At 45.2% G+C, this 16,176-nt stretch overlaps 1 protein-coding gene across 4 annotated transcripts; it reads left to right on the top strand.

The window, feature by feature from the left end:
* The first annotated feature begins 919 nt into the window (after positions 1 to 919).
* mpz (myelin protein zero) lies at positions 920 to 15,587 on the top strand. 4 transcript variants are annotated; one of them, XM_087832543.1, is made up of 7 exons: positions 920 to 1,151; positions 2,540 to 2,706; positions 5,224 to 5,437; positions 6,172 to 6,301; positions 6,816 to 6,858; positions 12,004 to 12,280; positions 13,033 to 15,587. In XM_087832543.1, the coding sequence occupies exons 1-6, from the start codon at positions 1,106 to 1,108 to the stop codon at positions 12,088 to 12,090; spliced, it is 687 nt and encodes a 228-aa protein (XP_087688669.1). In that variant the 5' UTR covers positions 920 to 1,105; the 3' UTR covers positions 12,091 to 12,280; positions 13,033 to 15,587. The 4 variants fall into 4 exon arrangements, with proteins under 4 accessions (XP_087688669.1, XP_006792440.2, XP_006792442.2 ...); XM_006792377.3 differs by having other exon boundaries at positions 921 to 1,151; positions 12,004 to 12,033; XM_006792379.3 differs by lacking the exon at positions 12,004 to 12,280 and having other exon boundaries at positions 921 to 1,151.
* The last annotated feature ends 589 nt before the right edge of the window (positions 15,588 to 16,176 follow it).

The following is a 16,176-nucleotide window of genomic DNA, read 5'->3' on the forward strand; positions in this document are numbered from 1 at the left end:
AACCTCCAGAAATCAGACTTTTTTTTTTTAAATCTCACTCTCGCTCACACCGTTGCTCTCCTTCTCATATTTTCCTCACCCTGCGCCTGTATCTCGCCGCTGCCTCACTTGCACGTCGGTGCTTCTTCTCTTGTCCTCATATCAACCCATCTATATATAGCATGTCTCTCCCCACACTCTACTGCTGTCTGTGCCACTGGAAAAGTGAGGAGTGGGTGCTGCGATTTCAATACGCAGCTTTGTCTGGGCAGGGAAAAAGAAAGGGAGAGGAAGAAAGCCCCATTGACAGACAGGCAAACACCAGTCAGGCCCTGTCCACTCTCTCTCCTTTGTGTTCGTGTGCGAGACGTCAGCAAATGACAGGAATCTGAAGAGGGGGAAGAATGAGAGAAAATAGTCGGTGCATTGTTTGGGCCACAGGGCGAAAGTGCAAGGAGAAGAGAATGAGGGGTGAGGCATGGGGGATGGAGGAGAGAGCCCTGGACTGACCTCTCTGCTGGATCACTCCATGTTATACTAACATGCGAGCAGTGATCACATACAGAGCAGCCGCATATGGTCACGAGTCCCCGTCACACGCTTTTACCTGCACCTACACACTAAGTGTTAATTAGCATCTCCTGTCAGCTCAGTCACATCAAGGTGAGGGTTTAATGTGACACATCACATTCATCATTCTGTAATGTCGCGCATACTTTGCAAATTCGCCCCTAGTTGCCTATCCAATTAATTCACCAACTACTGTACTGAGCAGGTGTCTGTCACCTGCCTTTCTTTTCCACTTCAAAAGATAGCATGCGCTCATTTATTTCAGAGAGGGAAATGGAGAGAGCCGGGAGGAGGGGAGTGTGAGGAGAGGAGGAATGGGCCGGGCTGAGGCCTGAACGAGGGGTGTGGTTGGGTATAAAACTTGGGACAGTGGGTTTTCTGTTGTTGTCCTGTTTTGAAGCCCTCTGTCCTGGCATCCTGCACCCCTCCACTCTCTTTTACCTCTTTCTTTCTCCTCCTTCCACTCACGCTCCCTCCAGAGAGGGACTCTTCCTCGACCGACTCCAGTCGGGTCTGCAGCATCAGTCTTTTGGGAGCTCCGTAGAAGCCAGAGACCATGCTGACGTTTTTGGCGCTGACGTCGGTTGTCCTCCTGGGAATAGGTAAAACAACAACAACAACAAAAAAAAAAACGGGGGGGAAAATGAAAGAAAACATCTTCTTTTAAAGTTTTAACTTCATTTTTGAGGACGTCTCTAACAAAAAAAGCTCACACTTAACTTAATCTACTGAAAGTGATGATGTAGAAATGATCTTTCTATTAATGTGAGGATACGGCAAAGTGGGTTTTTGTGTGTTTTGTGCTACCTGAAAACTAATAAACTTGATGACAATGAAAAAGGTTTAATAGCTTTGATACTGAATCAATCTCAGAGTGCACTCTAATACCTCCCACTACACTGGATTAACACTTAGCTAAAGCATTTTAATTGATATCTTGGCATTTGCTGTATTGATTTAATCTAAAAGGCCAACAGCACACCTGTAGAAGATTCAGTCTCTTTTTGCATGCATTCCAGTAAATGGGTCAGCACCGTCCATCTGTGCTTCTCTCTCGAAGCAGGTGTCTCCAAGCTTGCATCTTTAAAGAGCAGCAGCATTACAGCTTTTTAACTGAGGAGTTTTGGTCTCGAGGAGGCAGCTTTCTAAACTCCCTCCTGTCAGATGTTTTGTCAGAATTTTAATTAAAAACGTCAAGCGTGATTTCATTGACAAGTTGTGCGGGGGTTGGCTATCGCTCAAGGATGTGCACAGCGAAAGCTGCGAACTTTACTCCCTGGGTGTTGAAAACTCCAGAGTGCTTAAGGGCATTCGTGTTGATACAGCAGTGAGAATACTGTGACTCGTTGGTGGCGCGGTCCAAGGGAAAGTGAACAATACAAAAAAATGATACTGCTCAGCGGCGAGGCTGTGCAGCTCCGAGGGGCTTTGGTAGTTGTTTGAGATGCTGAGTGCATTTTTGGAGGAAGTTAAAATATTGATTTTTGCAGCCAAGACTGAATTAACATAGATCATTAAATATTATTCAAGCATAAACTGTGCACATGATTAGGCCAACATTATCCCTACCAATGGAGAAAATGAAGCTCCCCCTTTCAGAGACAACCCAAATATTTACTGAGTGCAACTCTGAATCAATGGCACATTTGACCCCACTTAATGTGCAGTTTGTCAGTGACTATCTGGATGTATATGCATGCACCTAGCATTATGCTAAAAGAGGACTACTTTGTGTCTCTTGATAACAGTTTAGGTGTAAAAATATTCACAAAGGTACTCAAGGTATTCTACGAAACAGTGCATGTTAATTTTTATACACCAGCTCACACTAACAACTATGTACATGTGTTTTTGTAGTTACACATTTAGATTCCTGAACACAGTATATAGTGAAGGTCAACTCATAGTATCAAAAATAATATGAGCTCCCAGAATATTTTGTTCTTTCTATGTGTGATTTAACCACTTAAACCTGTTTTGTGTCTCCCAGTGCCTGAGCAGTCCCAGGCCATAGCGATTTACACTGGCTGGGAGCGGCACGCCTTGGTGGGCTCTGACATCCGACTCTCCTGTTCTTTCTTCTCCTGGCGCTGGACCTCGGAGGACGTCACCTTCTCCTGGACATACAGGCCCGATGGCTCACGGGACTCCATCTCTGTAATACTCGAATTCACACACATATACACACGCTATGCAAAATGAAAGGTTGTGTGTTTATAGGTCGGCTACTTTGAAAGGAACAAGCAATTCAAGTATAGTCGCATCAAAGCTGCGCTTGATGAAACTCCAGCGAAACGTCACCGAGCGTGGTATCTATAAAGTCATTGTTTCCCTGCCCACAACAGTGTTGTTTTCATCTGCAGCATGCAGCTGTGTCAGTAAAACATCTCTTGTCCAGAATCAAACAGCAGACAGCCAACGATAGCGTCTAGCTGTTGAGATAATGGAGCATTTGGCAGCTAAAGAGCCAGATGTAAATCACTAAGGCGGGCTACAGCAGGAGAGCCTTCCCTCCTTTCTTGCTATTTGCATGAATGACATTCTTATGTTGTTTACTCCCACTGTTCTCACATTCACAAAGTCATGTATAAATATTTAGGAGGGAAGCACACAAGTCTGCTGCACTGACAGAAATTTAGACTTGCCAAAAATGTCTATATTTTCTTCCAAAAGACTTTTTATTGTTTTCACCATCTCTGCGAAACACGGCAAGCAAAGGGAGAAAACCGATAATAGGAAGAAGGTGTGGTTTTCTTTTGGAGGCCACGCGATTTGATTTATCTCGGGAGATGTTCTTTAATCTTCGGATGTCTGTATTTTAAATGTCTTCCAAAATTCACAAAGTGATTTGTAGAGCACTGAGGGAGCGCGGTTATCCAAAAACAAATCCATGTTTAATCCAGCAAATGCAGTACTGTGCATATCTGAAATGTCATCATACACAAGTACTCAGTTTACTCTAACATCTGCACTAACTAAAAGCAATGTTCTCTGCTAATCTCCCCACTCCTCCCGCTGCATCACCTGCCTCCTGCTCTTTAATTTCACTCTCCCTGCCCTTATCATCCTGCCATCTCTCTAATCTCTCTATCTCCCCACCCTGACTGCGCCTCCCTCTGTCCACCTCCCTTAATCTCCTCCTCCACAGCTCTACCTTCTTTGTCCCTCCCCTCCTCTCTCATTATGTCCTTCCCTCACCTCCTTCGCCTTCATCTGTCTCCCGCGGTGGCCTCACTTTGAAACTAGACTTCTCTTCTTCTTTTATTTATTTATTTTCCTCACTTATCTTCAGTCGCTCATTTCTTTCCCTGCCTGGACAGATTTACAGTTTCATATCTCTATCTGTTGTCACGCTGCATTTGTCCCTTTAAAATGTCATACTTGATTTCTGACACGTTAATCATATGAAAGCTCCTCTTCTTTTCACGTGGGACTTGGTAACAGCAACCGCAGGCCTCAGGTCTTTATTTATAGATGAAGCCTTGAAAGACACATTTGACCTTGACCTTGTAAAATCCAGAGCATCACCCCGATTCTGCCACTGTGACCATTTAATGCTTAATAATCGATACTTGGTGACGGCATGTCATCATTTTAAAAGTCATGGCACTTCTTCCAGGAAGAAGAACCAGAAGTCACGACAATATGCAGACATCTAAATGCAAAGCTCTCCTTTGCTTCCGGCTTTTAAATTGCTTTACATGTAAAACTACCTTTGACAACGCTGTGCAGTCAATACTGCAGTTTAAGCTGGTCCAGCAGGAGTGAGATTTACAAGCCTTCAATAAGCTGTAAGCTGCCCGGTTTGAGACCATATACATTAACCTGTGTGTGCAGAGCACAAGATGTGCACAAGAAACAGACCAAAACTATTAAGAAAAAGTGCTTTGTTCCCAGTAACAACATCATTGCTAACTGCAGTACCACAGTGATTAGTGTGCATCTGCTTAATTTAATACAGTGAAACAGGTAGCTAGCTCTTGCTCTGGGAGCTGTGGTGGTGGAGTAAATCAAGAATGGGCTAATTTAATCAACCTACTGTTGTATTATTGGGAAAGATAAGAACCTCTAAATAGGGCAACCAAACAAGAACAACGTCTGCATCAGAAACAGTAAACTGGCTAACTCTGTCAGTTAAACTATCTATAGGTCACCGCAGTCAGTGTCAGCAGGCAGCGGTAATCACTGTAGACTTGCTGCTGCAGTAATGGCAGCACGCTGAATGGACTTAATAATTAATAGGTTATAAATGCAAAGCAATAGACTGCTCATATGTTTCACTGGGATTTGGTCCACTCCCTGGAATTCCCCAAAGCCCCTCAGTTATCAATTATCCACCATATATTAGTTATAAATGTTGTATATGTTTTTCGTGCGGTAGTAATTGGCGTCACATTTGCTACACCCCTCAGGAGCTGCTTTTGAATATTATTTTCTGGCCCTCGTGTGAAGCTGCTTGCCAGTTTTAAAAGCTGTGCCCTATTTTTTTCTAATGCTCCATGAGTGTCCCCCTGACAGGTGCTTCGTGCATCTCTATATTTTTTTTAAAAATGCACACAAATAGTGGCAAAATTTGTTATTGCAGGAAATCACAGGTCTGATCTGCTGCTCTACTTACCAAACATCCAAATGCAGCATTAGTCAGAGTGACAGTGTGTTGACTGTCCTTTGTAGATCTTCCACTACACTGGTGGTGCTGCCTACGTTGACAACAAGGGTCCCTTTAGAGACAGACTGGAGTTTGTGGGAAACCCAGGTCGCCGTGACGGATCCATCCTGCTCAAAAACCTGGAGCTCAACGACAACGGCACCTTCACCTGTGACGCTAAGAACCCCCCTGACATAGTGGGCCGGCCTTCCAGTGTCCGACTGCTGGTGTTTGAGAAAGGTGAGACGTCCTGTGGGGGGTTTGTCTCCTAAATTAAATTCCTGCTTGCTAGATTCCCACCCGCCCTGTATTCTTTTTTTTCCATTGAAAGTGAACTGTTCTCATTTGTTTTAATCATTTGAAACTCTGAAATTAATCTCAGTTCTCGCCGTTCATCAGAATCAAGCAACTGTCGTTGCTTTGCCTCATTTAGAATTCTTCACACCTCCCGTTAAATGAAATCAATTACAATTTTATCTCTTTCTCTATTTGCGATTGCTATCACTGCCTCCCTTTCACTTCTTCTCACCCCCTCCTTCTCAGCTTCTCCTCCCATTTCTCTCTTCCATCCCCTACGCCATCGTCTTCCACTTTCTCCCTCAGCACCTCTCTCCATGACTCTCTCTCTGATCTCACCTTTATTCTACCTTATCTCTCTGTCACTTCATCTCCTTCTCTACCTTCACTGTGCTGGTATCTTTAATCTTTCATTCAACCGTTATTTTATCTTTTGCTTTACTTTTCTTTGCTGCTTTCATCTCTTATTCACTTTCCTTTTAGCTTTGTTTACCCTTTCCTCTCCTACCAATTTCCTCCCACAAATGACAGCATCGTTTCTTTTCCATCTCCTTTACTGTTTTTTTTTCTTACGAACACTTCTGACTTCAACCTGGCATTCGCTCTCCACTGCCACTTTTCCATCTTTGTCCTTTTTGACCTTTCCTCATCTGCTTTTTCCTCTCGTCCACTCATAGTGCCCATCCAGGCTGGCGTGATCACAGGAGCCATCATCGGGGTGGTCCTGGGCCTGCTGGTGCTCATCGTGGTCATCTACTACCTAATGAGGTTACTGGTGGCACGCCGAGTCTTCAGCCTCAGTGTCAGGTCAGTGCCCGGCCTGTGGCCGGCGACTCTCTGCCAGTCGGGTTTTTGCCAGGGACTGGAGCTGAAGCCGGAGCCCATCCCTGGCATGGACACCTGCGTGGCCAAGCTGGCATAGCTGCTGTGCCACGATTTGATTTGGTTAGGTGTGCGGCGTTTAAAATTGAAGTTAGTCAGCTGTAAAGACACAGATAATGATCTCTCGATTTAGATTTAATCTAAAAACAGTACTGCTCAGGTCCAAGGCGAGATGATTAAAAGTAGTGAAGTGAAGGTTTCTGAGTGGATTATCTACTAGATCATGAAAATGACAGATTCATCATCTTGCTTATACCCTTCCAATCTTCCAGTCTTATGAGATCTTAACACATCTAGCACCTGGGGGCTGTGCTCGAGACAGGGCCAGTAGATTAAGTTGATGTTCTTTATGATGGCTGCCAGGCAATGCAGCCCTGTGACCACTGGAGGGAGAGATAGATTCGACATCCTGACATTGTCTTTCTTTTGTCCCCTCCAGCAAACATGGCAAGAAAAAGAAAGAGGGTTCACAGCAGAGACAGGCAAGTTTCCCCTTCTACTTATTCCACATGCCTCTCTTCCTCTCCTTCCTGCCCCCGCTCCTCTTCTTCCTCTGCCTCCGTCCAGCCCCACCACACACACAGACACACACACAGACCGGCGCATATACACATCCAGCCGACAACACCAAAAGCAACAGATTGGTTTGCTGTCACATTCAGGCGCTAATAGTAAAATCATGTGCTTTTGGAGAGGTTACAATGGCATTCAGTGTTTGAGTATTTGGGCTCAGGAAACATGTTGTCAGAGGGAATATTCATCTCCTCTGTTGCAGTGCAGCAACACAATAGCACGCATCCAACATGACAGTGCATAACGGCACAGTTTCCTAATCGCATTCCCCCGATGCCAGTCCAACCAGCTCGAGTATGCCCTCGCACTCAGCCGGCTCCTCCTCTCAGCAACATATCAACAACAAAATAACATGCCATTCAAAGCCGGGCCCGCTAACACTAATAACAGTGTTCAAGCTGTTAAAATTCTTGTGTTGTCTCAGCGTTCGTGGTGCTTTAAAGCCCACGCCATCACACTTTTCTTTCTCGTGGTCCTCACCACTGTTTCAGCTCCCTCGGGGGTGGGATGGGAGGGGTCCTAACAGTACGGTGCCTGTACACAGCTACGGGGCAAAAAAACAAAAAAAAAAGAAGGAAACACTCAAACCAGTGACTGTGAAATGGCCGAGGCCAGGTTATGGCACTAATGCTATTGCCTTACTGAATGGGACTATGATTGCTCGCAGTGGGGAAATGGACGGGAGCTGCTGATTTTGCTCACTGGGAGTCAAATGAAAATCACGGGGTCTATTATGGTCTGGGCTGTTATCAGTGGTTTTACGCTGCTGCACGCCAAGGAGTTGGCGTATTTTTTTCCCCCTTCTGTTCCTCATGGGGGTGTGATAGCCTCAAGAGGTGGATTAATCAGACGTTTTGGTGGCTTGTATTCTTTTGTGCACCAGGGCAAGTTCTGTTTGATTACTCTGTGGTAATGTGGGGGCTGCAGGGTTGTAATCGACTGTATGCTTTGCATGCTGATAATAAAAAAAAAAGAAGGAAAAAAATAGAGAGACAGAAGTCAAAGGATTTGAGTTCAAGGCGTTTTCAACAATCAAGACTCGGCTTTGAAACGAGAGACGTGTAAAGATATCCGCGGCAGGAGATCAAAGGTGTTATTGTAACAGCTAGTCATTTAGCCACAGGTAGAAGCAACTGTAAAGCGGTGGCGGGCTCCGGAGTGCGCCACGTTGCCCCTGTAGCGTAAACCTAGAGGGCGACACCGGCAAGGACCGAGACTTCCTCCTACCTTAAACAAGTGCGCTCATTCTCATCTCCCCGGAGCCCCGCTTCCTCCTTCTGTCTTCTTCTTTCCTTTCTACTGTCATATGATTGTCAGGTTATTCTTGAGCTGCAGTCAGTTGCTCTCAAGTGCCTGCGGCGGATGACAGTGCATATATGAATAAATAACTCGCCGCCAAAAGGACACTGAAATATTTGACAACGTTGTCATTTGCAGTTACTCTCCTGCAAGTCTCTGCTTGGAAGAAAAATATACAGCGAAAACAGCTTTTCCATCTGAGCTCACTCTCCAGTGTGTTTTAGCTTATTTATTTATTTCGCTCCTCTGAGCCGGTTCTGGTCTTCTAGCTGCACCACACACAGAGAGGACTCGTGGGAGTTTACAGTGCGCTCATAAGCGGTTGTTTGATCAAATAGCCCTTATTAGGAGGCTCTGCTGACACGACACAACTTTGCATCAGCATCGCCGTCTTCGTCGCTCCTCTGTTTGCTGGGCTTGCACTACAAATCTCAAAAAAGGCTTTTGGGCAGGGAAGTGAACAACAGGGTGAGCGAGACAGAGAGACAAAGAAACCCTGTGGTGCCCGCTACTCCCCATTAGGTGGAGTTGTGGAAGAGGACTTTACCCTGCAGCCACACACATAAGAAAGCTCAAAGGATTGAACACGCATACACACACACGCACTGTACTGGAATGATAATTGAGTGCACTCAGTATCGATCTGAGCACAGACACACACACACACAGACACACAACCCACCCATTCTTCTCCACTCCCCAATTGCCTCACTTCACTCCACTCCCTCCCTCGCACACTCTCTCTCTCATTCAGATTCCTTTTATCCGGTCCCCTGTCTCCCACTCTTCAGTCGCATCTTCCTCTTCTCTCCATGCCTTCGACTACCTTGCTGACCATGAGAAGCATCTATCTGTAACTCCTTCTTTGCTCTTTCATTTTTTTTTAACTCCCTCTCTCTGCCGATTGCCTCCTCACCCTCCTCCCCACGCCCCGCCGCCCCCTTCCTCTCTCCCGTTCCAGTTTCTCTCCTCTCCCTCCTCAGGTATTCTGGGTTCTGATCAGCTTTGGTTCCAGACAGAAAATCACTACCTCTCGCTCTTCATCTACCTCTCAATCTCCCTCCTCACCTGTCACCTTCTCTTTTTAGTATGCAGCACGGGACGCAGCCACTTACCTACCTATCTACCTCCCCGCCAGTCCCTCCTATTTTGCCACTGTACCCACATTTCCTTTGAAGTGTGTGCAGCCCCTGTAACGAGGGTGGTACTGCGTTCTGCATAAGCAGGCAGGAGTGTGTTTACGAAGCAAGCCCGTCGTTAGCGTGGGAGCTATGGAAAACACCGCAGTGCAAAACTCGAGCCTATCTTGGGATGCATAATGGTAAACAATACAGTGATGTATGAGAGAATGTAGGATGATCGAAGATAATGACACCGGACGGCCCTTGCAGCTTCCCCGTCGAGTTGGTTGCACTGTGTGTCTCAACTGCCGTCTGTGTGTGCAGCTTCTGCAGAGTGCGTAATTAAAGAAGATAAATTTTCTAATGCAATCAGCGGGGTATTATTACTGGGAGCTTCAGTGGGTAGAAACCGCCTCTAGTGTGCTTTCCACTGTTGACTAACCTCACGTATTAGAGGAGTATTTCAGTCTCGAAGCCTCATATCCGGCACGCTTCCCTCTTCACTCTGTTCTCTGTAACACGACAACACTGTGCTGACCCGGGGTTCAAAAGGAATGGCATTATAAAAACCATTACATACGAGCAAAGTTTTATTAGGCTCCATCAAAGCATTATCATGCGCCTGTGATAGTTTTCAATAGGTTAACTCAGGGGTTAATGCACTGGAATACAGTTATTGTAAAGTTAAGTGTTGCCTTGACCTTATCTCCACTTGGTCAAGTCTTTCCTCCTGGATTTGTTGTGCTCAAATGAAGCAACACTTTACTTCATTTTCCCTCTCTCCTCCTCCTGCGTTTATAGATTTCTCATAGGAGATTTTTTTTTTAGAAAACACACAAACGATAAACAGAAGGACTGCCAGTAAAACTGCAAAGTTACATAAGCAGAAGCTAAATAAAGAGTTTAGCTCGTTCAGGTTTAGGGTTAGAGTGTGTTTTAGCCACAGGTTAAACAAGCGTGCTCTCAAACTAGAGCATGTTACTTTTAAAAATTAAGTGAACTGTACCTAGCTCTCAGTTCTTCTGTTATGATGCATAATGTTAACTTAACCTTAACCCAAACCCTCAAAGGGTAACCGGAGGCCTGGAGGATGTTAAGAGATTACGCAAGTCTGTCCCTGACCACAGCTACAGCAAAACAGTGTTGAAGATTTATAACGACTATTCCCCTGCACACTTTAGTTATTATTTATTCAGTAGCTCAGTTAGATACTTCAGAAATATTTAATTTTCTGTTGCCACTCTGACCCTGGAACTGCCCTTTTTAAATGTGATGGGATGCTGTGCCTCAAAGTGCAGCCACCCTGGAAATGATTTAATTTTTCTGTTCTTGGTGTAACTGTAAAAGTCTAAAACATGCACCAGACATCTAGTATTTAATGGTCGAATGAAGCGTGTCTGATATCAAAACATGTTTCATATTTAACAGGCTAACCCCCCCAAGAGACGCATTTCTTTTTAAGAGGGTCGTGCAAACATATTGGATTTTCACCATTTATGTATTTGAACAACAAGCGAAACCCATAAAAACGGGAGAAGAAAAATGACAGTATAATTATTTATAAGTCACAAAGTCAGACTTTAAAGCAAAATTACCTCGATTTTAATCATGAAAAATCTTTCTTTTAAAAATAATTAAAAAGAGTTCAATGCGTGGCGTTTAACTGTCCCTGCTCCATCTGCAACGGCACTTTCAACAGTGTTTAAACAGCTTCCTCGCATTGAGCTAAAGGTCTTCACTCCGTAGTGAACTCCAGTCAGAGGAATAATGTTCAGCACTGAAATGTAACCTAGATGAAAACACTTTCCAGCTAAATTTGAGACATTTGTAAACATTTTTCTTTGAAGGATCCAGCGGTGGCTCAGAAGGAATAGCAGGTCGTCCACTAATGAGAAGGTCGGTGGTTTTATCACTGGTGCCTTCAGTCGGCATGCAAAAGCGTCCTTGGGCGAGATATTTCAAAACCCTGAAACTGCACCTGATGTGTCATTTATGTGTGTTTGATAAGTGGAAGTAAAAGTGCTGTATGTATAGTAAAAAAAAAGCACTGCGTGAATGTGTGGGAGTGAATGGGCGAATGTGGCTGGTAGAGTAAAGGGAACTATTTTTGACCGAGACAAGGACGGCAAAGAGTTAATTTATACAAACCAAGGCTAAATTCAAAGACACTGGATATGTAAATAATTCAAGGGCAATATTTGCTCAATAGCCAATCAAAATCTACTCTGCATGTGTGTGTGTGTTTGTCTGTTTGTTAATCATCAATTGTCACTCAGTTGTCACAGGTGTATGGAGCCTACCTGCCACTGGGTCCCATCCTAACGCATGGTTACCTGTTTTGTCACCCCCTTACAGCTCTGGACACCGCCCCCCCTCACTTGCTACCCCCTCCCCTAAAAGGACTCTCTCTCTACCTCCTCACCCTCCTCCTCCTTTTCCACCTAAATGTGTTTTTCTCTCTCCTCTTCACATTTCCACCCACCCTGCTAACCCCATATTTCATCTTCTCACCTCTAACACACCTGTGTCACCCCCCTCCTTCTTTTCTCTCTTCTTCCTCACGCTCCTTTCCTCCTGAAGTGACTCTCCTCCCCTGTTCTCCCCCCAATTCCCCTCTCCCTCCTCCCCCCACAGGGCCCTGTGCCTCCCGCCGACCCCTCCAAGGTGAAGGCGGCCACCTCGGAAAAGAAGAAGCAGGAGTCACGCAAGGATAAGAAATAGGATACGGGGAGGGGCTGGGGCGGGTTCGCTGACCGATTGCTCCAGCCCGTACGCCAGGCGGTGGGGAAGGCCCAGGCCAAGCAGCAGCAGCGAACCATAGTCAGAAAAACAGAGAGGGCGGGGGGAGGAGGAGAGGAGGGCTCGGGTCGGGTACTGATGACCATCGAGCTGGAGCTGACTCGCAGAAATGGTGAGGAGGGCCCCAGCGGTGAAGGAGGGACAGGGAGGTCCGAACCGCTTGGCTTCCTCTCCAGGCTCGCCAATCAGCTCACCTTCAAATAACAGACCACGAGAGAGGGAGGTGGGGGTGGGGGACCCATCGAAGATAAGAGAGTGGGAAGTCTATTGAGAAACCACAAACCTGCTTTTCAACCCACAACGCTAACCTGAGTCCCTGAATAAATGAGTCAAATCATAACTGCTCCTGTCACAGGCTGATGATTATAAACGCAGCTATACTGGCTGAGATCTTAGATGTCGTGATAATCTCTTACACCAGCCAGCACCCCGAGTGCTTTTGTCAGGTCATAAGATATGCCATTTGAAGCGAGACCCTAAGACGGCTTGGTTTGATAACAAAATCTAAAAAGCTGCTCCCTGGGTTCTGCCTTTCTGGTTCCTTTCATTGTGATCCTATCCACCGAAAAAAAAAAGAAGAGCTTTCTCCAAGTGCGTCCGATACGCATCACGAAGCCCTGGCTGCGGGGACAAGCCAATTTGCTTTTTTCAGAGGCGACATGTCAAACTCCAACTTTCTCACCTCACACTGATCTTCTTTCTCTTCCCCTCTCCTATTCCATTTCTTCCTCCTTTCACTGTGAATTTCCTGACTTTCTTGTTAATTCAAATTACAGAAGTGATTTATATGCTAACTGCTCTATCCTGTTTCTCTCTCTCTCTCTCTTTCTCTCACCTCCCTTCCCTCTTTTCTTCCTCCTGTAGATAAAGGTCTGACTTCTCCATGACTGCCTCCAATCCTCTAGTCTGCTCCCTCCTTTTCCGCCCAGCCTGATGCAACCCCCATTATTTTCCATTATCTCTACTCTTTCAAGACAGCACTGGCTGTAAGAATAGTCCCACTATATCAGCGGCAATGGTGTCAAATAATTTTCACGACGCCTCGCCGGAGATCCTGTATGTGCTCATTGGGCAAACTGTAAAACTGTTTAGGGCCTAACTATGTACATAACTTCCTTAAGAGGAACCTGAAAGATATCCCCTTGTGTTTAGAGTCCCCTGAATGTCCCCGCTTAATGTTTACAACTCAATCACACACACACACACACAGACACACACACACTAAGCGGAGCTGCGAGTGCACTCTGGTCTTTAGACAGAGAAAAAGCGAGACAGAGAGGGACAGGAGAGTGATAGTGGGAGCGAAATATGATTCCTGCTCTCAGCCGGCGCAGATAGAGGTTCAAGCCCTCGAGCTCGGGGTGATTCAATCCTCTCACATTTGAGCTAATGGAGGTTGTCGCTGTGTCCCTGCCCTGGCTAAAGGGGGCTATTTCTGGTCCTATAAGAGCGTACGGGCTTACTGTAACAGCTGCACATTTTTCAGACGACAGGAGATTGGGGGAAGGGGGTGCAAGAGAGAGGCGAGCAGAGCAGGTGGAGGGGGCCCTGCTGTGCTGTTTGCGCTAAGTGCATGAGGCGGTTTGCTGTTGACTCGACGGCCGGGGACTGACAACCTGGAATGACGTCACGGCCCCCGAGGCTGGCGAACGCTCTCACGAGTCTGACAAAAGAGCTTACCAGGAAGAGGTGCAGCTTCAGAGTTATTTTAGGTCCAGTTAATCCGCTTGCACGTTTCTCCTCGACAACCCAGGGCTAATTATTTTAGCGTGCTGGTAACAAGATATCTCTCTCTACATCTCCCTCCCTGCCTCCCCTGCGGTCTCCTCTCCTCTGTTATTTGCTCTTCATGTCAGCCCCCATCTTGAGAATCATCTCCTCTCTCTAAACTCCCTGTTTCGTTCTCGCCGTCCTTAATGTCTTTGACTTCCTTTATCTCTTCCTCTTCCTGCCGGTTAGTGAGTCTGCACTGCATTATTCCCCCACAGAAAAGGCCTATACACAATCCACTCCAGTCTTTAAGCCTCTCCTTATCTGACTGCCAGGCCTACAGCTCAATGCTCTGCTCCTCTCTCTTCTGTCCTTCCTCCTCTTGCTTCTTCTCTTTTCTCAACTCGGTGATGGACATCTCTCTCTCTCTCCCCTCCCTTCGTGTTCACCAGTGATCGACCAACGCCCTCTCGTTTGCCCTTCAAGCACCACCTCCCTAAGGGGCACGTCCCTTTGCCAGCCCTTCTTCTCCGGCCCTTTACTGTCTTTTTTTTCTGCTGGTTCGAAAGCCAAAAGGTTCTCCTCTGCCCACTACTTCCAGAGGAAAGAAACGGATGGGCACAAATCCGCCTTTAGTCCTCACTGAAGACGCCAAACAAAAACTTATAATCTAGCTAGCTCTTTTCCGGTCGCCACTGCGTGTTTTATGTATATGTGTGTCTTGTTAAAAGTGTTAAAATTTAGATTACATGTGAAGTTTAAAAAACAAAACAAAAGCAGTATGTCACCCCAAGTAAAGCAAATGTTTCTGAGGCATTTTTACATGTGTGCAAGAAAACACATGGAGAACATGTTTATGGAGGCAGGGAAGAAATGTAATGTAACTCTTTAGAATATGTCATATTTCTGACCTTGTGTGTTATGGAAGGTACTGTGTGGCTGTCTCTATGGTATGTTTTATTCAAAGATGAAGGGAAATCAAGGTTGTTGTGCGGAGTCAGAGAGAAGATGAAGGGTGGATAAGGGTTTGGTTAGCCTTAGATGCAGCGCGGTGTGGCTGGGAAGGAAAAAAAAGATGGGGGGAGAAGGTGCTTGCTGTGGGAGAAATCTTTAGAGGAAGAGACTTATCTGGTGTGTTAAGCCCAGCCAAAAATCCATATGTATCACTACAGATAGAGCCTCCTCTTCCCCCAGAGCTTTCTTTTAAAGGTGCTCCTTCCCCAACCCTGAGCCAAAGATGGACTGCGATTGGTGAGCTTAATATGCAGGGTGGAAAGCGTAGACTTGAATGTTTCTTTAAAATTCATAACAGGAATGGAGGTGCTAAAATCCACATCGATATAACTGGTTTCACTAGTCGCTGTTTAACTATCCAGTCAAATGGATTAGTTGGAATGTTTTCTTCTTTTTTCAGCAAAGCCACACAGACACCTGACGTAAGACAAACAGCATTAAAACTGCCTTTTAAACACACGTTTTGTATGTATTTTGAACCGTGTTAGTCGTAGTTGCAGAATAACATTCCTTCATTTGAAATGACTGGAGCTTCTTACATTTTTTTACATTTATTTTAATGCTTGTGATCATTTTCGAACCACTAACGACTTTTGGTGACTGTAATGTGTTGTAAAGAGAACGTAAATAAAAATAAAATCCCCACGTCGCCAGCTGTTGTCAACAGAAGACAAAAGTAAACCCAGCTGAAAGTGCCTGCCGTGTCTTTCTTTCTGTGCCGAGTGCTAAGCTTTCTGTAAATTTGTCACGTACGTCTGTGCCAAGACTCACTTTTATGAACTTTTCAAAAGACGAAGGTCCTTGCAAAATGATATAGTTACCATTTGAAATATTTGAATATGCTTACTGCTGGCAAGAGAAGTAAAACTCATTATAGAACAGCACTAACCTTATTAGCTATCTGAAAGCTTTTTGCATTTTCGAAAAGACCATTTTAGAGGATGTAATCTGGTTTTAAATGCTGCACAGTGATCACCAGGTGGTTTTCTTGTAAGTACAAAAGGAATTCAGTTTTGAAATTAAACTTTTAAGCTTTCCTGCATGATGGTAGCAGGTGAGCGCTAAAATGGGTTCTCCTCATCATGCCGCTTTGCAATCCTACAATCAAAAAGGAATGATGATAAACAGGAAATAAATGCCTAGCAACCATTAACCATCCTTTCACGAAATGGCAAAATAACATACAATTTTTTAGGGGATTTTTTTTCCCGAATTAACATGCTGGTGGGATTTAGTGAGCATAACCTTTTCAAAAATACTTTGCCTCATTATTCACATCAGAGT

Source organism: Neolamprologus brichardi, chromosome 18 (genome assembly GCF_056152115.1).
Source record: "Neolamprologus brichardi isolate AB-2024 chromosome 18, ASM5615211v1, whole genome shotgun sequence".
Lineage (NCBI taxonomy): Eukaryota > Metazoa > Chordata > Actinopteri > Cichliformes > Cichlidae > Neolamprologus > Neolamprologus brichardi.

Excerpts from the sequence above, each read along its gene's own strand:
- mpz (XM_087832543.1), top strand. The coding sequence starts at position 1,106 with ATGCTGACGTTTTTGGCGCTGACGTCGGTTGTCCTCCTGGGAATAG. Across the intron at positions 1,152-2,539 it reads GGTTGTCCTCCTGGGAATAG|TGCCTGAGCAGTCCCAGGCC; the intron begins GTAAAACAACAA and ends TGTGTCTCCCAG. Across the intron at positions 6,859-12,003 it reads AGGGTTCACAGCAGAGACAG|GGCCCTGTGCCTCCCGCCGA; the intron begins GCAAGTTTCCCC and ends CTCCCCCCACAG.